The sequence below is a fragment of the Rana temporaria genome, chromosome 1, assembly GCF_905171775.1.
Source record: "Rana temporaria chromosome 1, aRanTem1.1, whole genome shotgun sequence".
Lineage (NCBI taxonomy): Eukaryota > Metazoa > Chordata > Amphibia > Anura > Ranidae > Rana > Rana temporaria.
Window position 1 is genome coordinate 104726378 of NC_053489.1, and position 18143 is coordinate 104744520.

General features: G+C 39.5%; 1 protein-coding gene across 4 annotated transcripts in view; it reads right to left on the minus strand.

The window, feature by feature from the left end:
* The window catches only part of FCHO2 (FCH and mu domain containing endocytic adaptor 2), a 201914-nt gene that overhangs the window by 39408 nt on the left and 144363 nt on the right, over nt 1–18143 (minus strand). For 2 of the 4 annotated variants that reach the window (XM_040341455.1, XM_040341456.1), the window contains 8 exons: nt 16388–16445; nt 13462–13640; nt 11943–11954; nt 8874–8898; nt 8716–8755; nt 6152–6237; nt 3996–4457; nt 849–964 (listed from right to left, as the gene is read on the minus strand). In XM_040341455.1, coding sequence (XP_040197389.1) covers nt 849–964; nt 3996–4457; nt 6152–6237; nt 8716–8755; nt 8874–8898; nt 11943–11954; nt 13462–13640; nt 16388–16445 — 978 coding nt within the window. The remainder of the gene's footprint in view (nt 1–848; nt 965–3995; nt 4458–6151; nt 6238–8715; nt 8756–8873; nt 8899–11942; nt 11955–13461; nt 13641–16387; nt 16446–18143) is intronic. The other 2 variants (XM_040341458.1, XM_040341457.1) reach the window with 1 other exon arrangement.

Consider the following 18143-nt stretch of genomic DNA (forward strand, 5'->3'; position numbering starts at 1 on the left):
AAAAAAGTGAACCAAACAAAGATAATAGTGAATTGAGTATAGATAGCGCTGATTATCAACTAGTGCAAGGTGAGTACAATAAAATCAAAATAAAAATATATATTCAATAGTGTGAATTATAAATGTAGGAAACAACAACACTATGTCAATATTGCCTATCTACATGAGAGTGAGTCCGTAATGGGTTAACTAGACTGGACCCATATGCAGCCCTGCAGGAAAATCAGCTGACATCTCCTTCTCAATGCTTCAGAATAGATAGGATAGATCTTCCCAAAGATTCCAGCCAGAAACTCCACATGTAAGTAAAAAGAGAAGAACGAGAGGACAAAGCCTCCTAGTGCAATATTGTTGGAAACAAGGAAGGGAGACAAGGACTACACCGACGGTGTGAAAACTCACAAATCCGCCGATTAACACAGGCTCTGAATCTGGTTGCCGCTCAGTGTGATGGTCTCCTCACTCGGATCGTGTCCCGTCACATAGGCTCCTCCCCCACGCGTATCGTCACTCGTCACGTGACTTAGTCATGGGCTGCCCATGACTAAGTCACGTGACGAGTGACGATACGCGTGGGGGAGGAGCCTATGTGACGGGACACGATCCGAGTTGGGAAGATCTATCCTATCTATTCTGAAGCATTGAGAAGGAGATATCAGCTGATTTTCCTGCAGGGCTGCATTACGGACTCACTCTCATGTAGATAGGCAATATTGACATAGTGTTGTTGTTTCCTACATTTATAATTCACACTATTGAATATATATTTTTATTTTGATTTTATTGTACTCACCTTGCACTAGTTGATAATCAGCGCTATCTATACTCAGGCTTCTAACAATACTCACTACTTCGTTTATTCCACTGAGCTTGGCTGAGGGAAGCTTTGGTCTTGATGGAGGCCGTGGAGGGGGTACAATTGTGCCTACCGAGAGTGGTGTGGTTGGTCGTGCAGGTGGCGACACTGTTAGAGAAAACATGTATTAGCAAATATTAATGCATATCTACAGTGCTAAATAATGTTTAGCTCCTACTCTGGGAGGACCCGAAGGTACAGTATGTTTTTAAAAGCAAAGCAAATAAACTGTACAATTAAAGCTTCAATCTTACATTAGATGTAAAATGCTTGGCAAGATGCTACATTGCCCTTTGACCAGAATGTTACTACATGGGTGAGATTCTATGCTTTGCCCACAAGCAGGTTCCCTTAGTTGGTGCACTCCCCAGCTGGCACATACAGCCCCCCCCCCCCAATAGCCAATCAGGATTAACCTATGCCATCCTGTAGGAGGAAAGGGAGCAAGTCACATGCTCCCCATGGGCAGATGTACCAGGAATTCCTGAAAGAAGGAATCAGGTATAGTGAAAGGATGGCAAGTACAGTATGTGAAGCTGGGGAAGGGAGCAGTTAAGTAAACCTAATGTTTTTGGCCTGCAGAGGGCAAGCACAAGTTCCTTTTAAATTTTAGAATTATCCATAATTATCCATAGAATTATCCATAGAATTTTAATAACTCATGATAGTCTTTTTATCTCTAATAATAATATCCTAACATTACTTCAAGATGCCTGTCCTATTAGATACAGGTCTCTTTTCACTAGTATGGACAAAGGAGCAAGGATGTACAATTACTCATAATGTCTAAGGGGACCAGTCAGAGGTCTTTCAGAGATGGTCTAAAATGATTTGTCTTATTAAATAAATTATATATTATTAGTTGACACTTAACAGCTTGGGACCAGTTACAGCTTAACATTCCTTTAACATGGAAAGGGTTCTGCAAATTACAGTCCTGAGGACAAGATAAGTATTGCTTTTTATCTTTTGTGTTTGTCCCTACTCTTGCTTTATTAGCATATACACAAAGTGCAAAGATTAATATTCAGAGGAACGTACTTACACTCACAAAGGCTCAAAGTTAGGTCAACAGGTGTCAAAAAAAAAAAACTTGTATAACTTGGTGTAAAAATTCAGTATCAAGCTTACTACAAAGCTACACCTACTGAAATATTAGCAAATGCTTCCAACTATCTCAAGCAAAGTCCAACAGCAACCCACTCCCTGAACTCTGCCTGACAATACAAAATAATGAACTATGGGGAACAGGCCTATTTATTTATTTCTATAAATCAATGTGACACATATGGTGGCCAGCTTTTTCAGATTTTAAGGATGTAGCATTTAGCTTTCAAACTGTAATATAGACGGCCATCATTTTTTTTTTATCTTTTTCTGTTCTGTAAGTGTTCTGAATTATTTAAGACTAAGTGCACCTTCATGGTAATGTTAACAGTCACAATGAATACTGCATCTGGTTTGTTCTGTGTGTTCAAGGTCTATACACTACATGCCACCATTTTGGTATCTCAAAGTTTTACAAAAGCTGATGAAACAGACAAAAGTCTTAGCGTTTATTGGTGTTCTATGAAAAGTGTCATAACAAGTATCCAGATAGATATGTATGCTTCCCTGATGATCTCAGGGAACAGGCAATCAAACTAAACGTCAGAGCATGCAAATCTAAAGAAGAATGGGGACAATAGAGCATGTATGACACTTTTCTGGCAGCATGGCCCTTTAAAAATGGTTGCGCCAGATAAAAAAAAAATAAAAAATCTATGCCACCAGTTTTGGTAGCTTTAATGGACCATGCAGCAGACACTGGTAGTTCTTAAAAGTGCCACTTTCAAAAAGTGGCGCCATGCCTACACTGAATTCAATATGACCTACCCCCCCGATTACAGATACCAAAATTGGAGGTAATCAAGACCAATTCTAGCTTTGATGTACAGAGACAGGCAGAGTACCTGATTCTGTACAACGTGCAGCATGTTTGCTGCTGCTATACCCCCTCCTCCCCCCAACCTTTCACTGGTTGTCTAGGACACTGTCCGATTCACAGCTGACCAGCTGACTGTTGGTGAAGTTTAATTGTGAATCTGAGTGATTCGTTTCCCATCAGGTCTGCTATTTCTTTGTGAGTGACAGCAGGCAGATTCTATAGCCAATAGCAGACTGTCTATAGGATACGTAACTTCCCACTGCCTGCTGTCAGTCAAAAGAAGAGTGGACCTGATGGAGAACTAATGTCTCTGAATCCTCACCAGGCTCCGCCAATCCAACTAAAAAAACTCCTTAGCCACTGCGCTGTCTATGCGTGAAAGCTGCAGCGGCAGGGAGGGAGCTCAGCTGCCCATAGAACTGAGTGTATGGAAGCTCCAGCCTCAGTACACCTTAGCACGCAGTGCTTGCCCCCAAATTCTCGCACCCAGTTCCTAAATCTGTCACCCACACTAACTGTTGTACAGAGGCATTTTGGAACTCCAAAGAGTACCGCATACATTCTTTAAGAATTTCCCTGCCTGTGCAGTATGTAGAAGGCCAACAGGATTTGGCAGAGCCAAATTTCAGATATAAATATCCCTAAATTTACCAACATATAGCAACTAAAATGTTTCGAAGTGCACATATTCTTTAACCATCTATGATTTATTGTATACCTTACCGTAAAGCTCTATAAAAGAAAAACATAATAAGGCTACATAAGACGATTGTACATCTGGGAAGAGCTTACTATATATACATTAGTGCAATGTATACAAGTGTTTAGTACCAACGAAACATAACTCTAAATGCTCATTACAATTTAAATAATTCACTCCATGCACATAAACACATGCAATTTCAGCACAAAACATCCATTTTCAAAATACAGAAGTTTGCATACACAATTACATCCATATGTAAATCTATTGAACACACAATATGCTAATGTATTATGCAAACCAATTAAAAAAAATAGCAAATCAAGCTGCTTTGAGACAACACGGGGTAAGAAAACCAAAATCATATTAAAGAATAACAAGATGCAACGGACACATAATAATGTGAAAGAAGGTATATGAGGCATTTGTCCACATAATGAATAGAAAAATCGTCCACTATTTGGGGACTACACCGCACAACATAGCAACACAAGGCATGCTTGTCATACCATTGTTTGTATGAACTGTAGGCAGGCTACAGTTGATAGAGGCAGACTTTGAAGACTTCTCAGTAGGATTTGAGTTTTCTTCAACAAATACATCATCAAGACAATAGTTGGCATTAGAGAAACCTACATAGTCTTCCAAAACATAGTTCCTCAAGGTTCTCTCCGATAAATAATACCGCATGTTGTCAACTTTCTCAAAAGCGCTATGGAATCTCTGAATCTTCTTGCGACCTCTAATGAATGTTCGGCTGTTACTCTCATACAGAGCAATCTGTGGCCTTTGGGGATGTGTGTTTTCTACCTGAGCTTTCACTGTGCCAACATTATGGGCAAAATTGGTACCAAAATCAGATTGTGCTGCGTCCCCGGGATCAGACATAGGGAAGTCAAATGTGAACTTATTACTTGAGGTCAGAGATGTGGGAGAAAAAGCAAAACTCCCAAAAGGCTCCTTTAGTGCAGCTGAAGAAAATACGGGGAAGAAAAGACAAACATTGAATGTACACTGCCAACGCTGGTAAGATCACTAAAATGCTTACGTTGAAGTGCTTTGCGTCTCTAAAATGAGGTGAGCACCTCTTACTAAAATCTCTCTTTTGGATGGACTGACTGTTTTAGTGCCCACCATACCAACGTATTAGAATGGGGAAACATAAGGCAGGTAAGCCTTACATTACACATTTTTCTTCATTTGGTTCATGTCTTAAAAACTTGTTTCCTTCAATAGTATAGATACAAGATGGACATATTTGCCCTGACTACGTTGCTACCGCATAATAGTGAAGGTTTACTGCTGAAACAACCTTAAGGCATGTCTAAGTACTTGTCCTCCATAAATGCTGTCAGTGAAAAAGGGTTTATGTAAAATTACTGAAATCATACACCCTAGTATTAAAAATGACTTCCCATAATAGGACAATGAACTTCAGGTTTCAACCGGTGGTAACATTTCTTTGCACTTCTTAAAAAATATACATTTTCATTCATTATTGGACCTTTATCCTCCACTTTTTACACCAATTCTCCTTTATAAGGGGTGTAAAAAGTATTACAACCGATCAAAAAGACAGTGATAAGCATAACAAGGCCATACTTAGTTAAAAACAACAGGCAGTAGCCTTTGTCCTGCCCAACATCCACCAAGGGTTATAATGATCCTTATACCACGTCAAGGGAAGCGATAAAGCAGAAGGGCGAGAGAGAAATCAGGAACCATTGAGGCCTGGACTAGCCAATCCTGTAAGGTTGGAAAATTGCAGCTTGAAGAGAAGTCCCCAATGGAGTTGTTTGAAGGGTCATGCCTCCTACCATCAGCTTATGGATCTGTAGACACCACTTTACCCTGGACCAGATATCAGTATAGACCCCGGTAAACTCTGGTACTTGGATACCTTTCAAATAACTTCAATGGGGACTTCTCTCCTATCTGCATATTTCTAGCCTTACGGGATTGGCTATTCCAGGCCTCAGTGGTCGCTGATTTCTAAGCATCTTTATAACCCTTGGTGGATGTTGGGCAGAACAAAGACTACTACATGCTGTTTTTAACTCAGTACTGCATTGCTATGCTTATCACTGTCCATTTGATCAGATGTGATACTTCATACACCCCGAAAAGGGAGCCTTGGTTTCTCTGAAATGCGTCAGCTGAAGGAGACACATCGTACCATCCATGATAATCAGGACAGTTACATTATAAGCTATGTTGTATGCTGTACCTATGCTTTTAAACGTTCGATTGTCTACCAATAAAATAGTTTTACCTTTTAACTATATGCATGTGTTGTTACAATAGTACCTTATAAAGTCCCACTAGGGGGAAAGTACATTTTTCCAGTTGGTGTATTAGGGATGTGGAACTAATCAGAATACACCCAACGCTATAGATATCCACTCTTTACACAAAGTAGAGACAGGACAATATAAGATTCAACAACTCATCTACAGCATTTTGCAAGTATAAAATCATACAGAGCAACCAAGGGTTTGTATCAATAAGCTTTACACTACAGAAGCAGAAAATTAACACCACACTTGTAAGAATTATTACGTTCATGAAAATGCATATATAAATGCAAATTATATCTAGAGTAATAAAAAGAACAAAACAAATTATTTTTTTAGAACAGGGACAAGGGCCAAAGACTGATCTTTACCTGTAGAACTGGATGAAGAGAGAGAAGAGGTTTCGACTGAGTTGCCAAACAACGGGTCCCAGGCCAGAAGATCACTGTTGACTCTACTGCACAATGTGAAAACAGTAAAAGATTAGAAAGACTATGCATTAACTTTAATAGTGCTTAATACTTTAACCGGTTCCTGACCTGCTCACGCAGATATACTGCGTCAGAATGGCTCTCCTGGGCAAAATCCTGTACAAATACGGCTTGGCCCAGGAGAGCCACCTGGGGGCGATTGAGCCCGCTGCACAGCGGGGAGCCTGATGCGATTGGCACCGGCTGCGCGCGATCGTGAGTGCCAGCACCAAGATTTGTATGTGTAAACACACAGCTGTCAGAGGAGAGAAGACAGATTGTGCGTTTCTACAAAATAGAAACAGTGATCTGTCATCTCTCCTAGTCACTCCCCTCCCCACACAGTTAGAACACAGAGAGAGGACACACTTAACCCCTTGATCGCACCCTAGTGTTTACCCCTTCCCTGTCAGTGTCATTTATATGGTAATCTGTGCATATTTATAGCACTGATCACTCTATAAATGTCAAAAGTCTCTGATCTGTCCGTTGCAACACCGCTAAAAATCACAGATCACTGCCATTACTAGTAAAAAATAATAAAAAAGCCATTCACTTGCATGTGTAAATTTCAAATGGTAAAAGGGATAAACTATTGCGCTACTGGGAGTAATTGAAATGAAAAGTGAATAAAGTGAATGTAACATGAAACGTGGAAGCTGCTATATCTAATAGTGGTCACTGAACACAAATATAGAATAAAATAAAAAGTGAGATAAGCGCTACACACTATTGGTAATAATAATGATTATACCAATACCACCACAACTGTCTACCGATAGGATCGCTGGCAGACGGAAATGGTCATAAATTGCATATAAATGTATAGCCAATACAAACAATAAAATAAGCAATCGCAAGTGCAAAAGTGAGGTGCAAACCAATACACTAACACAAGTGATCCATACAAAACATGTATATGTAAAATAAAATGTATGTGCAAAGTCCTAAATGAGAGAACAGTCCTTCAATCAGGAGAACCAATACTGGGCATCAATTGGTGCTGGCAGGCGATGACTATACAGAGTCCCAAACATATGCAGAGATATCCGACACTAGTCTCCCAAAACTCTCACCTTAATGGCATGAAATGCAGGCGTGTCCGGGAATGGATGCCAGGATACTCCCAATGGTGTCCTCTTATGTTGATCCTCTTGCCACTATGGCTAATGCTGATGCCAAGATGTATGGCTGATCTAAAACTCAATGCTCGATAGACAAGGGGGAGAAAAAAAAAATCCCCTTTTTTTTTCTCCCCCTTGTCTATCGAGCATTGAGTTTTAGATCAGCCATACATCTTGGAATCAGCATTAGCCATAGTGGCAAGAGCTCAACATAAGAGGACACCATTGGGAGTATCCTGGCATCCATTCCCGGACACGCTTGCATACATGCTACACGCCTGCATTTCATGCCATTAAGGTGAGAGTTTTGGGAGACTAGTGTCGGATATCTCTGCATATGTTGGGGACTCTGTATAGTCATCGCCTGCCAGCACCCATTGATGTCCAGTATTGGTTCCCCTGATTGAAGGACTGTTCTCTCATTTAGGACTTTGCACATACATTTTATATATACATTTTTTGTATGGATCACTTGTGTTAGTGTATTGGTTTGCACCTCACTTTTGCACTTGTGATTGCTTATTTTATTGTTTGTATTAGCTATACATTTAGTTATGCGATTTAGGACCATTTCCGTATGCCAACGATCCTATTGGTAGACAGTTGTGGTGGTATTGGTATAATCATTATTATTACCACAGTGTGTAGCGCTTATCTCACTTTTTATTTTATTCTATATTTGTGTTCAGTGACCACTATTAGATATAGCAGCTTCCACGTTTCATGTTACATTCACTTTTCATTTCAATTACTCCCAGTAGTGCAGTAGTTTATTATTACCACAGTGTGTAGCGCTTATCTCACTTTTAATTGTATGTGTAAATTTCAGCTTGAGGTATTGAGCTCTGTAAACAAAAGGGCAAAAATAAATAAAAGTAAAAAAAAACGATATCATCACCTTCTGGTTGCACATTAAAATGCATTTTTTTTCTCTCCATATTTCAATTTTTCTTTTAGTATTGACAGAAATACATATATTTTAAATCACTATACAGGTCTATTTTTCTTTTCCAAAGGCAGGAATTGAGAGTTAAAAAAACAAACAAAAGGACAGTGTACTCCCAAACCCCCTGTAATGTTTTACACTACAGGCTTGGTCTATGTGCTCCTTCTACAGAACCAGGACTGGAAACTCACTGGGTCCAGCGTCAGCCTCTCACTCGCCAGGCTTGCTTTCTTTCAACAGCATGCTTACAGTGAAAGGTCAGTGTTGGAGAACAAGTGGCAAGCACATGCCAGAAGCAACAGAGGTTAATGACTAACTCGCATCTAAACACCTAATCTGTCAGAACCTATAATACGCAACATCCCTATTCCAAATAAAAGATTAAAATGACTTACTCTGTTGTTCCCGAAATCTTTAGTTTGGTCATCTCGTCACCTAAAAATACAAACAAAAATTAATTTTTAGTGTATATAATATATATATATATATATATATATATATATATATATATGGGAATTCATAATACAAAAACTGCCACCCAAAATATACTTACTTGAAGCATTCCGGGTCATGTGTGCCTAGTGAAAAGGCATACAGTTATTTCAAGGGTTTACAGAACACAATCATATGCATTAGGAGCAAAAGTAAATAAAAGAAATTCATTATAATGTGACAGTGATTTCAGATTTTATTGGTCATGTGCATGCAGTGCCCTCAATAGTCAATGGCGGACAGTATTACAGCTAACCCTATACATAAAAGCTAAAGGCTGTTATAGCAGGGTTTGATAAGCACAATTTATTTTAACATCATCATTTTTTGTATTATATTACCCCCCACTGCTTCTGATCATTAGATGACATGGATGATGTTATCAGGGGGTGGGGTCTTGGAACAAGAAGAGCTGTTTCACTCCAGCGGCAAATTTGTTAGTGTGTTATATAATTAACAATTGTCTGGTTTCACGTGGTATAAAAGGACTGGGTCACCTTCAAAAGAAACTAGTGATAAACTAAACCAAACAAGCACGCATATGGCTCTGCTCCTCTCCATCTTATGTATATGGTTATTGGTCAAAGAGGCTACCTACTGCATAAAAAAAAATAAGAGTAGATTCAACTGAAAAAGTTTTGTTTTCCATATGGTTTTATCTGCCTTTATCTCTGGATCTACTTAAAGCGTTTGTAACCCTAAAAAAAAAAACTATAATATATACTGTATATATATACACACACACACACACACATATATATATATATCTATATACACACGCACACATATATCTGTATATAGATATATCTATATATATCTCCTGTTCCTTTAAAGCATGTTAAAGCGGTTGTAAACCCGCATATCATTTTTTTTTTTTTTACACCTGCAAGGAAAAAGCCATAATGAGCTAATATGCACCGCATATTAGCTCATTATGAAATACTTACCTCGGAACGAGGTAGGTAACTTACCTGGTCCACGCCGAGCCTCGGCGTGTCTTCCGGGTATCGCCGCTCCAGCGCTGTGATTGGCTGGAGCGGCGATGACGTCACTCCCGCGCATGCGCGCGGGAGATTTCCTTTCCGGCATGGGTCGGCCCTTCAGCCGAGGATCCCCCCTGCGCATGCGCCGCTGCAATCAGCGGCGCATTGCGAGGGGAATATCTCCTAAACCGTACAGGTTTAGGAGATATTCTTTATACCTACAGGTAAGCCTTATTATAGGCTTACCTGTAGGCAAAAGTGAAAAAAGTGGGTTTACAACCACTTTAAATAGCACAGTGCTTGTGCTGTGTAATTTGTCCCATTGCATGATGTAAAAAACCTGGCTGATCCTGCCTGTTCCTGTGTCCACCTGACTTTGCTGACCACGATAATCTTGGCTCCTGATCCAGGATACCGTGGTCAGTTTACATGCCCCTTTCATCACACAGTCTACTCTCTTCTCTGTCTCTCCCTCTCCCCCCTTCATGTCAGTTTCCGATGCCTGTGTGTAAAAGCGATCTCCTCCTCGCTCCTCCCCTTCTACTGCTCTTCCCTGTCACTTGAAATACATTTTAAAAGTTACTTACATCACCTCCGTTTTACCAAGATCTAAACTATTAGGTATCAGTTTCTTAAAATTCTAATCTTAAATACCTTCTCACGGTGGTCACGTGACATTCCTCTGCTGGTCCGCTGATGCCAGAGGGTTATCGCAGCCCCTCCCTCTGCATTCCTTACATCGGGGAAGATCAAGCAGAGGAATGTCACTGACAGACAACAAGTCATTGCTGAGATAAGATATTTATGATTAGAATAAAAAAAGACACAACGTACTGTAGCTCTTGATAAAACAGAGGGGATTTGCAGTGTTTTATCATCATGACTTTACAACCACTTTAACCATTTAAAAATAAATCCATGGTCTATGCCTACAGATCCTGTGTCCTGTACTATACGATTAATGCGGCACTAAAGGCACAAATACTCACCTATGTGCCAAAGATCCAACACCCTTCACCTTCTCTCCGGATTCTCCAGATGATAGCACTGGCCAATCAAGGTAGCCAAAGACTAAGTGACGTCACTGCCGTGCATGTGCAGGAAGTGAAGTCATTCTGGCATACAAGATCTGTGATGGAATGTAAGCTGTGCTGAAAATGCACAGCTCAGTGTACATTCTACAGGGGCTGTGAACAGGCAGGTAGTGTATTTTAGTGTAGAAGAGACATTGTATGTCTTCTCTGCAATAAATAGGTGGTTTTCATAAAAAGTTATCCTTGCTTATACAATTTACATGACATACTTCATGTGAAATTCCTAGGTTTATCACAAGCTGGCCTTACATGGGTAGATCGTGCTGCCTGACTACCTACATTTTCAAACTGCAACAGAACTGAAAACCCACAACGATGGTCCAGACCAACAGATCCACATTCTTGGCAGTCTCCCAAGTATGTAGTTGGCATGAAGAAGAAGAATGCAATCAGTCCTACAATAACCACACCCATTCTTGAAGCTTTGTTCAAGAGGATAATGGAATTGTGCATTTACCTCCGACTGATATCTTAGGCCTATTAGCAGCATAACTGATAAAAATAAGAAATATTTATCGCTGTGCTGCAATGTCATACAATGAGAGGTCACACATTTCACATAATAAGCTGAAAGATGAAATAAGAGACATCTTCTATGGCCACTTAGTGATAAGAATGAAGTATAATGTACTATAAATAGTGACAAAGGAAAACAAGCAGCTGGGAAAAGTACACAGAGTTTGCGAATAACTTCAATCAGACTCATTAACATCAAACGAAGATACATAATTCAAGTGTTAAAGAAGAATAATAAGACAATACAATGTAATTTACAGACACAATTATTCATAATACCATTGTCTTTCAAGAGACAGTCAATATTTGTAAAGCCTATTTGTGAATAATCAGCTTTGCGTGTTTGATACAACTCATGACATAGCATACAATAATCAGTCATTTCTCCTACAGTCTTTGTATACGCCATCACTTATAAATACTGTCACACATACACCTTTAATAGAAAAGTCAGCTGTAAAAACTGTCTATTTATGACTAAATCAGTAACTATACATTAAAAATTAAGTAATATTTCAAATCATGCCATGTACTCACCGGGCTTTGCCTCTATATGCAAAATAAAAACAGAAAAGAAAGGGGAAATTATTAACAAAAGATCTAAAAATTCAACACTATTATAACAACATATTAAAAAGGTGAAGATACAGAGAGGAGAATTTATAAGCCTGGAGCAGCTGTGCATGGCAACTAAGGATGATCTCCGGCGTGTTGGCAGAGCCCGCCAGGAAGTCGGCAACGGCACTGCGCTAATCACAGGCAGTGAGACATTGCAGCTGCGCATCGGGACAATGTCCCGCTGCCTGTGATTAGCGCAGTGCCGTTGCCAACTTCCAGGCGGGCTCTGCACGTGGCTTTGCGAACACGCCGGAGCTCATCCTTAATGGCAACCAATTACCTCCTATCATTTGAAAAGTTTACCTCAACAACTCAAAGACGGGAGCTGATTGGTTACCATGCACAGCAGCTTCATATTCTGTCTGATCCACTGCCGTCTGCCCGCCCGCTCGCTCCTCTCCACCCCTTTGCCCTGGAGTTTTTAGAAACAATTAGAAAACAAAATGAACCAATTAATTTTTTCTGGACCGTGATGTACATCTGTTGGCAAGGTGTGTTGGAGTGTAATGCAGAATGAATGGCAATGCATCACACCAACAAGCATAGCTCATGTTACGACAAAGCAGTAGTCTCCAAACTGCGGCCCGGGTGCCAAATGTGGCTCTTTGCTTGCCTTTATTCTGCCCTGGGAGCACTATTCCTCTCACTGACATGAATAATGGGTTGCTATTCCTCCCGCCTACACCAACAATGAGGCACTATTCTGCCCACCGATACCAATGATAGGATATCGTTACCAACGCTAGGACATTTTCTACTCACTGGCCACTGTCTAAAGCAGTGGTCATCAACTCCTGTCCTCAAAACCCACAAACAGACCAGGTTGGCAAGATAACTGAAATCAATCACAGGTGATATCATTTGCTGCTTAGTGATTGCAGTATTCTAGTCTGCATCTCCCCATGGTAATACATAAAATCTGGCCTGTTAATGGGCCCTGAGGGCAGGGTTGATGACCACTGGTCTAAAGGATAGTAAACTGGCCCTTTGTTTAGAAAGTTTGGAGACCCCTCCCAGCAATGGTGTGAATGGGAACCTAATCGGCACTGATGATGATGAAGGTCCATTGGTCAGCAGGCAAGTTACATAGGAAACTGCAAAGCTGAAAGATAAAATTGTGGCGCCTCTCTTCTCTTTTATACTCAGTTGTGACATGACGCTACATGTATATCAAGATATCACTTGTATATCAAGTAAAAATGTATTAAAAAAATTTGGCTTGTCTTGCAAAACGCTCTCAAACCAAGGTTTTACTGTATACTTCATATTCTAAAGCTCCAAACTGCTATAATAGCATCTGCAACATCATTAATTAAATATGCTTGGCTCTGTAACTTTTTTATTCATCTTGTGGTTATGATCATGTTGATTACTATCAGCAAGTTGTACGAGTTGAACTTTATAAATGATTTAGATCACAGGTCACAAGAATACTCACAGAAGGTGCTGGTGAAAGGGATATATTGCCAATAGAAACCTTCAGTTCATCTAGGGAGGCCATAGTGTGATGGGAGCCATTATTGGGCTGCACAGGTTTGATCTCAACATGAAATTTTTTAGGCCCATCATCATCAGGTTCAGAATCACTCGAGGAGTAAAAATGATTTTCTTTGGTATGTGTGCATCAGTTAAGAAAAGCTCTGATTAATTACAGTTATATTAAAACATAAACAACAAAACCGAACAATCCAAGAGAAAAGAGCAATCTGCATTTAGAAAAATCAAATGCCTTTGGTTATCCACCAAGAACAAAAGTGGAAAGATACAGAATTTAGCAGGCATTCAGTAATCTGAAAGAGTTGTGTTTTCACAACAAAAGAAAATAAGAAAACACCAAATGGTACAGTGGCCTTTTAAAGGAAATCAATGATTACTTTAATGTAAAAGGTTAAAGTAAATGTGAACCCTCACCTTGTTAAAAAAAAAAAACACACTCGGCTTTAAAGAGAAGTGAAAGGCAAAACATTTATGTATACATACATACATACACATACATATATATATACATATATATATATATATATGGGAGGTATATAAGTGATCACATACCCTCTGTTCTCAGAGAGCTAGGGGAGAAAAAACAGCAGCACATGTTTTTTCCCAGTGAATGTCTCTCCGGGGGGTGTCAGCAACAGCTAAAAAACGGACCATGCTGTGCTCTCTCATGCCTAGTGTGGTCAGTTTTTATTAGGAAAGTGGAGGTACTGAAAGGAACCCTAGATATTTCAAACAATGGAAGCAATACAAAGAGAATGGCATGCATGGTACAGCAGGCATATTTTAGGAATATGAAATGTTAGGTTTACATATTCTTTAACCACTTCAATACCGTTGGACATCCATGTACGTCCTTAGGTTGAAGTGTTTATACCGGGATGATCATCCCAGTAGAGCTGCATGATTAATAGGTCAGTTTAACCACTTAAAGACTAAACCTTTTTTTACACTTGTTGCGTACTAGTTAGATAAAATCAGTAAGTTGCTAGCAAATTACTTAGAACCCCCAAACATTATATATTTTTTTTTAGCAGAGACCCAGAGAATAAAATAGTAATTGTTGCAATATTTTATGTCACACTGTATTTGCGCAGCGGTCTTTCAAGTGCAATTTTTTGGGGGAAAAATACACTTTACTGAAATAAATAGAAACTAAACTGTAAAGTTAGCCTAATTTTTTTTGTATAATGTTAAAGCTGTTACGCCATGAGAATCGTGATCTTTATTCTAAGGAAAAACAATAGTGATTCTCATTTTAGCCAGAGTCATTTAGCTCTACATCCCAGTATCAACATTTTCAACAGCAATATGCTCTTCACTCAGAAGTGATTAGAGTGGCTGAACAGGGTAAAACCCCCTCCCCCCGCCACTGCCGCTGCCTTCCTCCAACTCTGCTGTCCGATTGCGAAACCCGGGAGCAATGGGACCGGCGGCCCTACACAGAGACGTTGTTCCTCCCTGTTTGTGACCCCGGAAATCAGAAATGACTAGGATTTCATTCACTTCCGGTTTCTGTCTCTTTGTTTACCTGGATGTTAGCAGCCAGGAAAGTAGCCGATCAGTCCAATCTGTGTCTGATCGGCTGCACAAAAGGCCTAGATATTTGAGGTCTAACAGAACCCAGATCTCTCCATAAAGAGGACCTGTCATGGCTTAAGCTGTCACAAAGGGGTGTTGTTCATCCCTTGTGATAGAAATAAAGTTAACACAAAAATAAATTAAAAAGAGAGTAAAAAAAAGTTTTGGATAAAATAAATACTAATAAAAAAAAACACGAGATTTAAAGCGCCTCCGTCCCCACATACCTAATCCCCCACACATATGTAAACGGTGATCGCACCACACTTGACAGGTATTGTAGCGAACATAAGCGCCAGAGCAATAATTATAGCACCAGACCTCCTGTGTCTCTCTAAACTGGTGACCTATAAAAGGCATTTAAAGCTTCGCCTATGGAGAATTTTATGTACTGTAGTTTGGCGCTATTCCAAAAGTGGACCCAATTTTAAAGCGTGACATTTACTCATCATAACATCATATTGTACCAAAATTGGGTATTATATTGTGTTTGTGTGCAATAAAATTCATGCAGGTGTACTTTTTTCCCCAAAAATTGCGTTTAAAAAACCAACTGCACAACTATGGTGTGACTTAAAAATTGCAACACATATGATTTTATTCTCTACGGTCTCTACTAAATATATATATATATATATATATATATATATATATATATATATATATATATATATATATATATATATAAATAAATAAATAAAATGTTCGGGGTTCAAAGTCAATTTCTAGCAAAAAAAGTAAATTTTTACAAGTGAGAAGTGTCAGAATTGGCCCAGAAACACCCACAAACACAATTATATGAAGACTTATCCATCCACTCTTTAAGGTCTTGCACAATAATCCACTCCAAACTGAAACACAATGAAGCACCAGTTTAGAGCAGATTATTATGCAAAATTTAGAAAAATGAATAGGTAAGCCTTCAAATATTTATGCTTGAGAGCTCAACATTCAAAATAATATTTGCTTTACATGGTTGATGTTTGCTTTTGGTCATTTCCTGTCTGCATATGGCTTGGTGTCAAAGCCAGGCTGCCGGTGATTGTTGAGTTGTGTGCTCTTCGAAGCACTTATACGAAGAGGACAAATTTGTCAAAGACGATTTTATCCATCACTGGAACCAATATCCTTTCCTATGCAGAGCACAGAAGGCATTTTAGACTACTATGCATAAAAGACAACACATGCAAGAGATTTAGGACACATAGAGCCCAACACCATTGTTTGAAGCTATTTGGTAGTTACAATGTTAACCTTATTAGCCTAGAAATTATGCCAGAAAAGGATATAATTCTGGTTATCTTCTGGTTTTATACTATACCCTTCTTCATCAACTGTAGGAGCATTCTGAAAAAGAAAGTAAATATTAAAAATGTATTTAAAGACTACACTACAATGTAATAGCAGTACAACATTCTATACAACACAGACCAAACAATCCTTGCATCTAAGGCTAATGCAGCATGCTTGCTCTAGTTGTGTACATCCTTCACTCAAGAACAGTGGCATATGTGGATGACCCTGTGCACCCTACCAATCTCTTATCTATACAGTTTTCTTGGGTAACTGTTAAGCCTAGTACACACGGGCCGAATGCCGGACAATAACCGGCTGGTTCAATAAAAAGCACCTGAAATTCAGCTCATCTGTATGGCAGCTGGTCCGACAGACAAGCATGCTGGAAAACCAGCAGCCTGCCAGCTCCTGTTTAGCGGTTTCAGCCAATGACCGGAGTGCTCTGATGGGGGGCTGTCCCCCTGTCAGAACACAACAGCTCAACAAGGGAGATCGTTGTACTAATATTGGATTGTTAATTCAGAGGCTCCAACCTGAGCTGTCAGTACAGCGGGTTGAACGAAACAAAAACTAATAATGTTTACTAGGCTTAAGGCTGGTCATACTCGAGTCCATTTATTTTCCTATTCAACCAGCGAGAAACCTCCCTGCAGTGTCTTTGTATTTTGAATTACCTCTCCGCTGTCTGAATACACTGATCAGTGCTGTAGCCAATTGCCTGCTGCACTGATCAAGCAGAAAAATAGGACGGTCGAGAAGAAGTCAACCAGTAGTTCAACCGCTGTGGCTGCACATGGATCGAAATTCAGCAAGTCTCTGCTGAACCAGATACAATTCAACTAGGGCTGCAACTAACGATTATTTTCATAATCGATTAGTTGGCCGATTATTGTTTCAATTAATCGACTAATCGGATAATCTTAAAAAAAAGTGTGGTGTACAATTTAGTTAATATGTAAAAAAAAAAAAAAAAAAAAAAAAGGCAATTTATTCTTAAATATCCATATGCAGTGGTAAATCTAAACAACCAACTACAGTAATTGTAATACCTTCTATTACCTCCACTTTCTCTGGGTTCAGATGCTGATCTTTCCTGCACAGAGTCTTTAAAGTGATTTTTTTTTAACATACTTGTTATACTCACCTGCTCTGTGTAATGGTTTTGCACAGAGCAGCCCAGATCCTCCACTTCTGGGGTCCCTCACTGATGCTTCTGGCTCCTCCTGCCTTCAGAGTGCCTCAATAGCAAGCTGCAAAGTATAGTATAGAGCGCCCGCTATAGCAAGGTAAAAAAACTTCTGCCTTTAGAACCACTCACTTTCTGCCCAGGACTACATGTCCCATGAGGCATTGCTCCTCGCACTTTCACATTCACAAATTCTCAGGCACTTAGTGACATGTATGGATGGTGTACTGAGCTGTATGTGTGCTGCACTGTATTTCCTGATATGTAAACAAATAATGTATACTATATGCAGGCCAACTAATCAACTGGCCGATTAATCAATTATGAAAATAGTTGACAACTATTTTCATAATCGATTAGTTGTCGATTAATCGATTAGTTGTTTCGGCCCTAAATTCAACCCATGTATGGCCAGCTTTAGACATCTTCTAGTGCTAAACAAACCAACACATATTTCCAAGTAAGTGGACATGGAAAAAACGCTGGTTCCTCCAGACCTACACCAATTGCCTAGTATTGTGGAAGAGTCCAGGAGCATTAGATAGTTAATTCTGGAAAGGTTC